The sequence below is a fragment of the Aethalodelphis obliquidens genome, unplaced genomic scaffold (genome assembly GCF_003676395.1).
Source record: "Aethalodelphis obliquidens isolate GAN/ISIS:26980383/991018 unplaced genomic scaffold, ASM367639v1 scaffold8, whole genome shotgun sequence".
In the NCBI taxonomy this organism is placed as follows: Eukaryota; Metazoa; Chordata; class Mammalia; order Artiodactyla; family Delphinidae; genus Aethalodelphis; species Aethalodelphis obliquidens.
Window position 1 is genome coordinate 5,221,888 of NW_020837952.1, and position 12,060 is coordinate 5,233,947.

At 56.9% G+C, this 12,060-nt stretch overlaps 1 protein-coding gene across 1 annotated transcript; it reads left to right on the forward strand.

Annotated features, from left to right (window-relative positions):
- The first annotated feature begins 6,625 nt into the window (after window positions 1–6,625).
- HOXC12 (homeobox C12) lies at window positions 6,626–11,685 on the forward strand. The gene is made up of 2 exons (XM_027106494.1): window positions 6,626–8,327; window positions 9,089–11,685. The coding sequence occupies exons 1-2, from the start codon at window positions 7,727–7,729 to the stop codon at window positions 9,325–9,327; spliced, it is 840 nt and encodes a 279-aa protein (XP_026962295.1). The 5' UTR covers window positions 6,626–7,726; the 3' UTR covers window positions 9,328–11,685.
- The last annotated feature ends 375 nt before the right edge of the window (window positions 11,686–12,060 follow it).

The window sequence follows — 12,060 nt, forward strand, 5'->3', positions numbered from 1 at the left end:
AGCGTGGCGGCAGTGGGGAGCTAATCTTGCTCCTGAGGCTCTACTGCCCCCAGAGGGTCCCAAATCCCTCCAGACAGTTCAGAGCTAGAGCTGGGAAGGGGTCCCCTCAGTCTGCCCTGCTGGGAGGCCGCCGCAAGCTCCGTATTCCCAAGCTGCTCCCTTTTCCTCTCCACCAACCTATGCAAGAGGCCGGGCTGCTAGGACCCCACGGGCCCCCAGTCCTCTAAGCCAATCTCACGTGTATTCTCCAGCATTCTCGGGAACCCCAGTCTTCCAGGCAATCAGGAGCCCTGTAGACTCTGCCACTAATTTGTTTTCCCTGCCGCGTCCGTCTGTGCCTATCTCCCTATCTGGCTGAGTTAATGAGATCGTTAAGTTGTCAGGTTAAGAGACTTTTAAAAAGCGATATAGCCTAAAACAATGTTATCTCAGATTAAATCTTTACTGCAGCCATTTTTATTTATATATAATATTTTTTCCGTTCCTGAGACACAGAAAGACTGGAAGCATTGGGTTGGAAATCAGAGTTCTCTGATCTCACTTTGCCTGATGGCTGACGTTCTTAAAATTTTATTTAAATAAATGTTTCAGGGGTGTGTGTGGCACACACACACACACACACACACACACACACACACACCCCGAATCTGAGAGACAAAGAGCCTGAGGAATTCACCCTCTGTGGAGGCTCCGCTACTGATACTGCTGCCAGTCCTTTTCTACTCCATTTCAACTCTGGGTTAACCACCAAAGAATCCCTCGCTGGGCAGTACAAATCTAGGAGGGAATAGATGAATCTCCCAGGAATAATGTTCATTCTTAATTCCATCTCTCCTTTCTCTCCCCACTCACCACCTTAACCTCTCTCCAAAACCCCTGAGTCTCTCCTGAGATGGGAAGAATTGAAAATTAAATGTGTGTGTTTGGTCAGAAAAAGGAACTGAGTAGACAAGAGACCCGGGGCTCCCTTGATACCCCCACCCCTCTTGACTTGGGGGTACATTGGGTAGTCCCATGACACAGCTGTAGAGTCAGTGGAAGCTGGAGACTCAGTGGGGAAAGAGAATTCTATAGTTCTCCGAGGCATCCTTCCACTTCTGCACACAAATCCACATGAGGGCAAATGAGCGAGTCTTCCCACAGAGGGATACGCCCTAAGGCCCCAGAAGGGGGCGATGGAAAAGAGAAGAAAGCTTGCGCGGGCTCACTGGGGTTGCACTGGGACACCAGTGACCCAAGCAAGCACTGCGGTCCCTCTGAGTCCCTGTGAGCCCCAGTGTGCCGCAGGGTGTTTAAGATGCCTCCCATGCACTGGATCAAATGTTCCTGGATCAGTTTTGGAGATGCCTCTTCCATAAAAGTAAGCACGAGAATGGAAACTCCTAGGTGAGACAGGTATTGTGTGAGTATGCTTTCTGGGGACACACACTTCCCAGAGTTGGGAAAAAGCATGATTCTCTCCCTGATTGTGTTGGTTCCTTACCTTTCCTTCCTCTGAGAGCTGGCATTCTCATTGGGGAACTCTGTGAGACATTCCTGTGAAGGTGTGTGTATACGTGTGTTTGTGTGTATGTGTGTGTGTAGAGCCTCTGACCAGTGCAGAATTTCCTCAGCCTTTTCTGCCTGTGTGTGTGCACGTGTAGCAATGTTGTCAGCCGGCACTGATCTCAGGGCGTAGAGTGTGTTTTCTTTTCTTTATGCAAATCTATAGAAAGCCTTTCTTTCCAAGGCCAGTCCTCTAGTGTCTGTGTGAGAGTGAGGATGCAATAAATATGCGGGGGCAAGGGGATAGAAAATGTCTGAAGGATTGTGAGTATAGAGGCATCCCCGGGAAATGGACAGCTCTTCTCTGGGACTGAGGTTCCTGCTATCTTTCTCATAATCCGATGACATCCCCGGCTCCTTGTGGTTCCCCGTGGCAAAGGCTGGGGGGACCCGGGTGAGCTGGAGCCTCACAGGACTCTCGGTCTGGAGGGCTCTATACCAGGCTGCCAGGGAGGGCTCGGTTAGATATTTTCCTGAGCTTGGGGAGAAAACCCCTTCCCCACCCACATCTTAGTCCTCAGACCTAGGGCCAGCAGAATGGGCCTTTTGGCCGGTAGTCAGTCCCACAGCCAGGAACCCACCTGAGGGAGCAAGGCCAGCAGTTCTCGGGAGATCCCTCCAGGACTGTCTCCAGACCATCTGCTCCTGAGGCTTTTCGACAGACGGCTCGGTCAGCAGGCCCCGTGTGGGTATAAGGCGGGGGCAGCCCCTGGGACACTCTCCATCTACCAGAGGATTGAAGCTGGGGACCCTGCAGCAGCCCCCTCTGTTCAGAAGAGAACTCCCCACCCTAGGATCCACCTGGGTCTGACTTGGATGGTGTCAGGAGCCCACTCCTCAAAAACTCCAAGTGCCGGATCAGGCAGATGTGTATCTAGACCCGCGCTGGTGGAGGATTGAGGGGCCCTGGGGAGCCAGGGGCTTCTGGGAGGAGGAGGGGGCCAGAGCCTTTTCGCAACCAACCAGGCTCTTCCTCTTTTAGCCTTGACCGTGACTAGGTCTTTCTGACCTTGACATCACAGGGAGCACAGGGAAGGGGGGAGGGTGGAAAAGGCCTTGATCTTCCGGTGGCCAGAGAAGGGGAGGGCCACTCGCCCCCTTGACGCGCCATCCCCCTTCCCGCCAGAGCCCGCCGCCTCTGTTTACACACAGAGGTGTCGTCTCCAGTCTAGACAGGGGCGCTAATAACGCCCATAAAAGGCGGCCTCTCCAGAGATGCTCTGCAACTCGGCTCCCGCGCGCCTACCGCTGGCCGCAGCCTCCGCCTCCTCCGCCCCGCCCTCCTCAGATACCTCGGCTGGGCTTGCGGGCCGCCTTGGGAGGGGGCACCCAGAGGGTTTCTAGAGGCCGAGAACCCCCGCCCCGCACCCTTCTGAACCTCTTCCGTCTCCAAAGGTAAGTGGACCCCCGCTCTTCCAGCCCAGCCAGCCTTGGGGATAGCGCATCCTCCTACCCCCACCAGCCTCCCGGGCCCGTTGCCCTTACCCCGATCCGCCCCTGCCCAGCGCCACACCCGCCCCCGCCCCGAACTGGAGGCTTGGATTTGGGTAGCAGTTGGGTAGCTGGGCAGATCAGACCCCGGGCAGAACTCAGCCCCTCCCCAGAGCTAGGCCTGGTCAGAGGCCATGGTCACAGGGAGCGGCTGGCTGTGGGGCAGAGGGCACTCTGGGTAGTCCTCACCCCATACTGAGCTTCGAGGTCCACGGAGACCAGGCCCTGGGCTCCCCATACTTTGCTGGCGACTGTAGGTGTGGTGTTTGTGGAGAAGGTGCTTTTTTTTTTTTTTTTTAAATAACTTGGTCCCCACACCTTTCCTGATACTCAGTAATTCACTAGGTGGAAGAGATCCTCTGCTGGCGAGGGGGAAAATGTCAGAACCCCGAAATTATTTAACTATTAGTGCGCCGAAAGGACAGTGAAAATGGGGGAAGATGGCTCACTTAGGGATGCTCAGGTGAGGGGTGGAGGGATGGTCTCCCAGATGTTCCTGCCTGGGACCACCCCTATCCCTTCCCCATTTCCTGAGTAGCAATCGGGCTGGGATCTTGTGGTGGGAGGGGGACAAGTGGAACCACTGAATGCTTGGAGGAGGTTAGGACGCTGTTGACCCCAGGCTGCTTGTGTGAGCCTGAGAGCCTGACTGGGCCCCCTCACCCAAGGTCCCTCTCACACCCCGCTCCTCCAGGCTGCAGAGCCCTGGAAGGCAGCACGGGGGAAGGGGCCTCCTCACCTTCTCCTTAAGTCCTAGGCACCCGTAAGGAGGCCTGGGAGCCAGGTGGGCTCGGACCCCTGGATGAGCTGGTGAAGCGAAGAACGAGGAGTCTGAGCCCCTACCTCCACCCGTCAGCCTTGGTTGACCCCGACAAAATCCTGCCCCAAGCCTAAGATGCCCTAAAGGGGTGACACATAGAGAGCCGAGGGGTCGGTCTGGGGCCCAGACCTTCCCCACCCGCCGCTTTCCGTCTCGCCTCTCCCGCCCAGCCCAGCTCCTGCTCACCTCCCTTCAGAGACCCAGGCCCTGCCTCATGTGCATAGGCGGCAGAACCGTTTTGTGCAAACTAGGCAGTGACCTTGAACTGGGCCGCCTTGGCCTCTCGACTGTTGCGGGAGAAGGCAGCACCGCGCGGTATAATTTCGACCTCGGTTTGCCTGGGGAGCCCGAACACTGCGGCTCACAGCCACTCCGCGGTGGCCTAAGCCTCCTGCAGCTGCTCTGCCCCTGCCACCAGAGCCGGCCGTAGATTTTATAATAACTCCTTTCGCCTGGCTCGGCGGCGGTGGGGACTCGAGGACCAGCGCATAGCCCGTGAAGATGCAGGAGGGACGGAGGCTTAGACAGAGTCGGTGCGGGAGAGGCGGCGGCGCATCCAGCTGGTGGATGCGAGGAAGCAAGAGGGCTGCCGCGGGTCTTCAAGGAAAGCCTTGGACCACATCCTGGCCTTCAGTTTTAGTTAACCCCTGAGTTAATGAGCGGGCCATGGTTGAGCCAGGCCAGCTGCATCAGGAACCTGTGGTCCAGGGTCCAGCAGGCAGTCCACCTCTTCTAATCTCGTGATTTGATGAATGTGCGGAAGAGCGGGCGCAGAGATTGCTCCGCGGGTCCAGAGCCTTGCCAGGCCAGTACAGTTTTCCATGTGAGCTGCGAAGTGCCGGCGGATTGAACCCAGCTAGAAGCCGCTGCCCAGCGCCTTCGGCTGCTGCGAGTCCTAAGCATTCTCCTCACCAAGTCTCCCGTCGGCTCCTGGAGAGCAGCTCTCGCCGAGGCTGGATTTAGGTCTGAAGCTTTGCACCCGAGCCTCCCGCCGGTCCTGGGGACCCAGGCTGGGAGCGGAGCTCTGCAGCCAGTTAGTCCGAGTAGGGTTAAGAAAGGGGCGCCTGAGCTGCGTGTGCGGCGGGGAGCCTTAAAGGCGCACAGAACCGCGGTGGTACACGAGGAGGCTGGGCGCCTAGATTGCCTGGGTCCTCGCCGGGGTCCTGATAACCCCTAGGTTCCTAGTGATCCTCGAGTGGCAGGGCACTGGGGATGTGAATTTTGCTGATGGGCCTCGGCAGCTCTCCCCTAGAGGAATCAGGTCGGCTGCACGGAAGGAAGAGGGGGAAGGAAGAGGGGTTTGTGCGTGTGCCAGTGCCCAGGGTCCGAAACGTGGGGAAACTGGTCTTTTTTGATGGGGCCAAATCGGACCGGGAGAAACTGCGTGTCTGGAAGAAGGAAGTCCTCACTCCATCCTCATTTCCCCGGCATTGCATCTGCCGCCCTGTGGCCGCCTCTCTGCGTGCTCAGCGGCCTGGCCGGGAGGGCAGCGAGCACAGCTCCGGGCCTGAGATTTTCGAGCTGGCGAGGGATGCGAAAAGGCTAAGACCTTCCTCCTGGCGTCTCCCTTCTAGGAGATTGGAGTCATCTGGGAGGGGAAAAAGAGAATGGGGAGAAACCTCCACCGCACAAGGACTAGCGATTATCTCGCTAAGCTCAACTCGGCCTCCCCCACACCAACAATAGCGGCTGAGCGCGAGGCCTGGAGGCCTGGAGACCTCGCCGCCGGTGCAACGTTCTGATTGAAAACAGCAACGATATTAAAGTCACACCCTGTTTATCTTTATGACCAAAAATAACCCCCAAATAAAATTTTAAAATTAAATATTCAGTAACGCTCATTAATGCATCTTGAAAAGAGGCATAAATAAGATGTTGGAGATGCTGTGACGTGGATTTTGCAGCCGAGGGATGCTCTGTGCAGCCGCGCAGCCCCTTAATCAATTAAGCACGAAAAGGCCAATTCAGGCTCTCTCCTGCCCGCTCCTCGGCGCCCCGGCTCTCGTGGTTCTGACTGAAAGTGACTGCGCCGGGGCTGGGATCCCACCGCTTGGCTTCGGTTCTGGCAAGTGGGCCCGGCGCGGGGCGGGCTCCTGGGGGGGGGGGGGGGGGGGGGCCTTGGCCGGCCAGGGCAGGGAAGGGGAAGAGGGGCGAGGGGCGGGTGCCGAGCTGCGAGCTGTGCCGGGCTGGGCGAAGCCCGCGCGGACACATTTCTGTCCCAGCTATGGTTTGGGATATGAAATCGCCCAGGGAGCTGTGGAATTCGAAGAATCTGCGTTTCTCTCTGCCATGTCCTGCAGAAGAGAGAAAAAGAGGGAGATGAGAATCTTCGGCTTCGCTCTGCTTTTGTAGCTTCCGCTCGTTCTCAGATATTTAACTTTCACCCACATGGATTTCTTTCTCCCAGATTCTCTCAGACTCACGTCTCCCTCATTTTCTCCAAATCTTCTGGTGTTCTGTCATATTTAGACTTTTGCTGAACTATTGATCTCACCTGGTATTACTTAAAGCCATGCTTTTGCTGGAGCCCGAAGTAATCGCATAGAAATCTGAGTATTGTGTCTACTGGACTCCAATAGAATACACCTAGTTTTGAGGGTTTGTTTCCTTTTTCATTTTAATCTGTTTGGCTGTGTCTGTGGACTTGGTTGAGACCAGATTGTGGTTTCCAGATGTCGATTAATTTCGCCTATGGCCAGCGTTGGGTTCTCAGCCTTCTGTGGAAGGAGCTACTGAGGTTAGCACTATAAAAATAATTTTAAACCCCTAACAAGATAATTCTCTGGCATTCTTTCCCTTAGTCCCAGCACACCTATTGGGCTGGGCACAGTTATCTGATGGTCCCAGTGGTATGCTAGGCTGGTTCTGGGGTGTGAGTGTCTCCTCCACAGTGGGAATCAGGAGCCTCTTGGGCCAGCCAAGCCCTGCTGGGAGCCCAGAGCCTCTTGCTGCAAAGTCTCCAAGAGACGCCCCCAGAAGCCCCCCTGACCCACAGAAGTCATGGGGAAGAGTAGTTCAGCCCCCAGATTTTCAGGAGCAGGCAGGCAAGTCCTCATGGAGCTGGGCGCTTCCTTTTTCTGCTGCTTCTGCCTCTCTTCTGCATCCCTCCTCTGACGGTGAGTGAAGGTGTGTGGCTGGGTGGCTCCCAGCTGGAGAATGGGGAAGACCCAGCATTAGTAATCCTCCCTGAGCCCTTCCTGGAGGAGAGGACCCCAGGTGTCTCCCTAAATTCCTGGGGAGAAAGAGCTGAGGAAAAGGAGCACAGCAGCGGCAGGGCTGGGAGAGACAGCGGCAGGGAAACCTGTCTTTACCCCCACTTCTCCTCTACTGTAAATAAACCCCGAGCCAAAGGGCTCATCCGTCTCCTTAAACAGCCAGTAAACTTTATATGACACAATATCTAATAGTAATTTATTGGGGAGATATTGTAAATTCCAACGGTTTTAGTTAATAAAGGAGCTAATTAAAGAGGGACGGGCTGGGCTCGGCCAGCTGTTGGTGAGAAGATAATACATCTGGGGGGGTAGTGCAGGGTGCAGAAGCGTGTATGTGCGGGTATTTTTGGTGTGGCTTTTTCCCTCTTGCCCCGTGTCGGGCGATTGCCTCGATCTCTGCGTTAGGTTTTATATGATTTTTTAAAAACCAGAAGCCAGAGAATAAATCTGCCCCCGCGGTTCGTTCCCTCCCCCCCCACATTGGGGAAGGGGGAAGTTGGAGTTGGTGCGGGGTGGGGGGATTCTCTGTCCCCACCCATCCCCCTGGCGGCGGCGCCCACGTGAGCTGGACGGCCAATGGGTGGCCGGTGCAGGTTTAACTATGTTTAATGTCAGATAGCAATAAAGTAGAAGCTGCCGGTCGGGCCCCGCGGAAATGGGCGAGCATAATCTCCTGAATCCCGGGTTTGTGGGGCCGCTGGTGAACATCCACACGGGAGACACCTTCTACTTCCCCAACTTCCGTGCGTCCGGGGCGCAGCTGCCCGGGCTGCCTTCGCTGTCCTACCCGCGCCGCGACAACGTGTGCTCGCTGCCCTGGCCGTCGGCGGAGCCGTGCAATGGCTATCCGCAGCCCTATCTCGGCAGCCCGGTGTCGCTCAACCCGCCCTTCGGCCGCACGTGCGAGCTGGCGCGCGTGGAGGACAGCAAGGGTTATTACCGCGAGCCGTGCGCCGAGGGCGGCGGCGGGGGCCTGAAGCGTGAGGAGCGCGGGCGCGACCCCGGCCCAGGAGTCGGGCCCGGGGCAGCGCTGCTGCAGCTGGAGCCGTCGGGGCCGCCTGCTCTCGGTTTCAAGTACGACTACGCGGCAGGCGGCGAGGGTGGCGCGGGACCCCCGCACGACCCGCCCTCGTGCCAGTCGCTGGAATCCGACTCCAGTTCGTCCCTGCTTAACGAGGGCAACAAGGGCGCCGGCGCGGGCGACCCCGGCAGCTTGGTATCGCCTTTAAACCCCGGCGGCGGCCTCGCGGCCAGCGGTAAGGACCCCGGCCCATTCGCGAGGTTACTCCGGACGGGACGTCTGACCCGGGGCGGGGCGGGGGGGGGTGGTGGGCAGTGTAGGACTGAGCTAGGGCCTCCTGGGGTGACGGACTGTGTGGTGAGGAAGCGCTTCTTTTAAAAAAGGGAGTTGGGGGGGACAAGCCCTATAAACATGTAAATATCCCCGTAAAAGAACTAGAGATTCCCTTTTTCCTCGGCCTGCAGCTGGAGGGGGCAGGGAGCTCCGGAGAGAGGGGATTCTGACACACTTCCCCAGGCCTTGGGGGGTGGGGACCCAGAGGCTGGTCCCTGCCCTCCCAGGGCCTCTCTTTCCACCTTCCCACAGGCCCCCATTACCTACTTTTTTTTTTTTTTTAAAGAAAGGCCAGTGGTTGTCTCTTGTCACTCGCTCATGTCTGTTCTAACTAATCAGGACCCCATCCTGGAGGATGTGAGAGGAAGGGGCCAGGATATCCTGGAGAAGAAGAGGTTTGGGGAGAAGTGAGAGGATAGGAATTTGGAAGGTTCTGGGATACTGCAGTGAGAAGTAGGGGAGGCAAGGAGAAAGAGTGAAAGGGGAAAAAGAGATTGATGGAGGCAGAGGAGTTGGAGGGGATGGGAGTCTTCCTAAGAGAGGAGAGGAAGAGCCTGGGGTCGGGTGTTAGGCCAAGGTGAAAGGGGCTGGGGAAGGACCGACGGTACTGGGCTTGTCACCTCTTGGTCCCCTGGCCAACCCTGCTGGTTCGTCTCCACCCAGGCGCGCCCTGGTACCCGATCCACAGCCGCTCACGGAAGAAGCGCAAACCCTATTCGAAGTTGCAGCTGGCGGAGCTGGAGGGCGAGTTTCTGGTGAACGAGTTCATCACAAGGCAGCGCCGGAGGGAACTCTCAGACCGCTTGAATCTTAGTGACCAGCAGGTCAAGATCTGGTTTCAGAACCGCAGAATGAAAAAGAAAAGACTTCTGTTGAGGGAGCAAGCTCTCTCCTTCTTTTAGGGGGCAAGACACGGGCGCCAGCCCCAGACTGAGCCTGTCTCTGGCAGAGAGCAAAGAGGGGGCACTGCCTGGGACACAGTCCCCGCTTAGAACGCCAGGCGTCTCTGGCAGGTCCTCCTGGGACGTCCTCTTGTCTGTTTTGTTCGTGGTTCCCTCCCACACACCCCCCAGCAGACCCTGCCAGGTCCCAGAGAGAAGGGAAGAACCCAGCCAGGGAGAGGAAGCCCACAGCTGCAGGCAGGGGGTAGGGGCAGGGAAGGCTGAGGCGCTGGGGAGGGGCTAGTTTGACATGGGACCGGGGCGTTGGGCCTCCGTCTGAAGATCTGGAGGAAAGGTGACTCAGGCGTCCCCTCCCACCACTTTCCTTCCGTGGTCTTAGGTCTGTCTGCCTGCAGGAGTAGGCGAGGGTGGGGACAGTGGGACTAAGGCTCTCAGAACTTGCAGTTATTGGGGTTAGGAGAGGCTGCGAGGAGGGAGCAAGAGTGGAGGATGGGCAGAGAGCAGGGAAGGGGTCAGGGTAGCTCTGGGAGGGCAGAAGGAAGTGGGGGGACCTAGGAGGAAGTGTGGTTTGGGAGAACAGAATGATCAGCAATGTCCAGGTCCGCTGGGGTCTGGGTCCTCCAGGCCTGGACACAGAGCAGGCCCAGGCATAAGCATTTGGCAGACCCGGCTGTGGACAAGGTGATGATCAGGCTTTTGTCCCCTCTAGGGCAGGCCACCCGAACCGTCTCCTGGTCCCCAGCCCTCTCCCGAGCCCCCTGCGCCCATTCGCTCACAGGTGTGCTGCCATCCACTCTTCCTGCCGCTGAGGCGGCTGCGGACCGGAAGCCGCAAGCGGGGAATTGAGAGCTGAGCGGACGCAGCCTCGGGTTCAGTAGCCACCCCAGGGACCTCCACCTGGCCCTCCGGGAAGCCCAGGAAGCTGTAAAAGGAGCTGCGAAGCGCGGCATTGATTGGCCGAGAGAGTTTCTGGCAGCCGCTGCAGATTCTCCCTTCGCCGCTGGCGTTCACGGTCACGGCCGGCCGGAGGCTGGACCGGCGTAATTTACGAGGCGGGAAGAGAATCCGCCCCTAAAAGGGGCTACCGGCCGCGGAGGCCCCCGCTCAGCCCGGGTTTCCCAGGCTGGTGACAATGAAGGAGGGGGCACTGCAGCCCCCCACCCAACTCCTTTCTCTCTTTTACCCACCCCTACTCCACCTGCTCCCCAACGGCGCCCTTTGTCTCAGGATCCGCTGTCTCCGCCCCCAGGCCAGGGAGCCGCAGATTAGGAGGACCAGAGCAGAGGGAAGGGCACATCCCCAAAACCCACTGGAGGCCAGAAAGTGGCTTCTCCAGCCGAGGGCCTTTTATTCATAGCCCCCTTCAGGCCCCAGCCCCAGCCCAGTAGATCCCAGGCTGGCTTCCGAAAGAGAAGCTGTGAAGGAGCCCCCCTGCCTTCTTGCACTCTGTTTTGATTCCCCTTGGTGAGAGTCCCCCAACCTCCCACCTGCTGACCCACCCTTGCCAGGATCAAGAGGGCGAGAAGCAGGGGAATGATGGGAGTTAAGCCCAGCCTGGACAGTGTGAAACTGGCCCGCCAGCTTGGAGTTCTTCCCACCTGGGGAAAGTCTCTCCTTCCACACCCTGGAAAGGCAATCCACTCTCCCACCAGATTCAAGTCCCTGTGAAAGACTGTGCAGAGGCATGGGCAAACATATAGGCACAGCTGCCCAGTACAGCACTTGGCCCACACCACTCTCCTGACTGTACTTGCAAAGAGGCAGCCTCATATCCCCAAATACAGCCCTGCAGAGTAGCCGTACAATCACATACCCTCATCCCCCACTGGGCACCTGACACACTTCCCCACCCACATTAACCTATGTACACGTTTGCAGAAATCACCACCGTTCCAGCTGTCTGCACACTCCCCTGTGGGCTGGCGCTGGGTATGAGGCACTCCCCTCTTTGCCTGGTCACCCATGTACCCCTTCATACAGCCCCTCCTGTGACCTCTTGGTCTCTGGGGTGCTGGATTTGAGTTTCAGCACTCCAGCCTGACTCTCGCAGCTTAATAAAGGAGACCAAAACACTCCAAACGGGGTGGGGGGACAAAGATATGCAATATTCTCTTCCTGTCGCTTTAAACTTGATTTCTGTGAGCTTCTCTGTCAATCTGTGTCCTGTTCTCTGTGTCTGTTGCTAGTACCTAGCGTGATCCCTGTGGGTAGATGCCCTCCTTTCCTCCCTCCCCGGTTCTCTGTAGTGTGCCCTCCTATGCAAACGTCTGTCTCTAGCACGTTTTCCCTTTATATAGTCCTTGTACAGAGTTGCTTCATCATATTAATATTAATAATAATAATTAAAACATGATGGTATGATGATGTGATTTTTTTGAGAGAAAAATTTTAAACTGGCTCCATACACACGGTCTCCTATGCCCAGAAAGAATGGGATCCCCAACCTCCTAGCTGTTCCCCCACTTTACTTTTTCCAGCCCAGGTGAATAATAAAAATAATAAACGTATAATAATAAAGGAAGAGCGGTTGCAGGGGCAACAAAAATATACCAGCAACCAAGATCTGTTGATGAGCTGCCATCTCCAGTCCCAAGCAATTACTAGCAGAGAGAAAATTGGGGGATGGTAGATTAGCGGGGAGGAGAGGGATATCTGAGGAGTCGTGGGGTTGTAAAAATAATGTGGACAGCCCGGGAGGAGGCTGAAACTACCTTCAGCACCACAAAAAGGAAG

Coding starts and splice junctions, on each gene's coding strand:
- HOXC12 (XM_027106494.1), top strand. CDS start 7,727: ATGGGCGAGCATAATCTCCTGAATCCCGGGTTTGTGGGGCCGCTGGTG. Junction 8,328..9,088: donor CGGCGGCCTCGCGGCCAGCG/GTAAGGACCCCG, acceptor GTCTCCACCCAG/GCGCGCCCTGGTACCCGATC.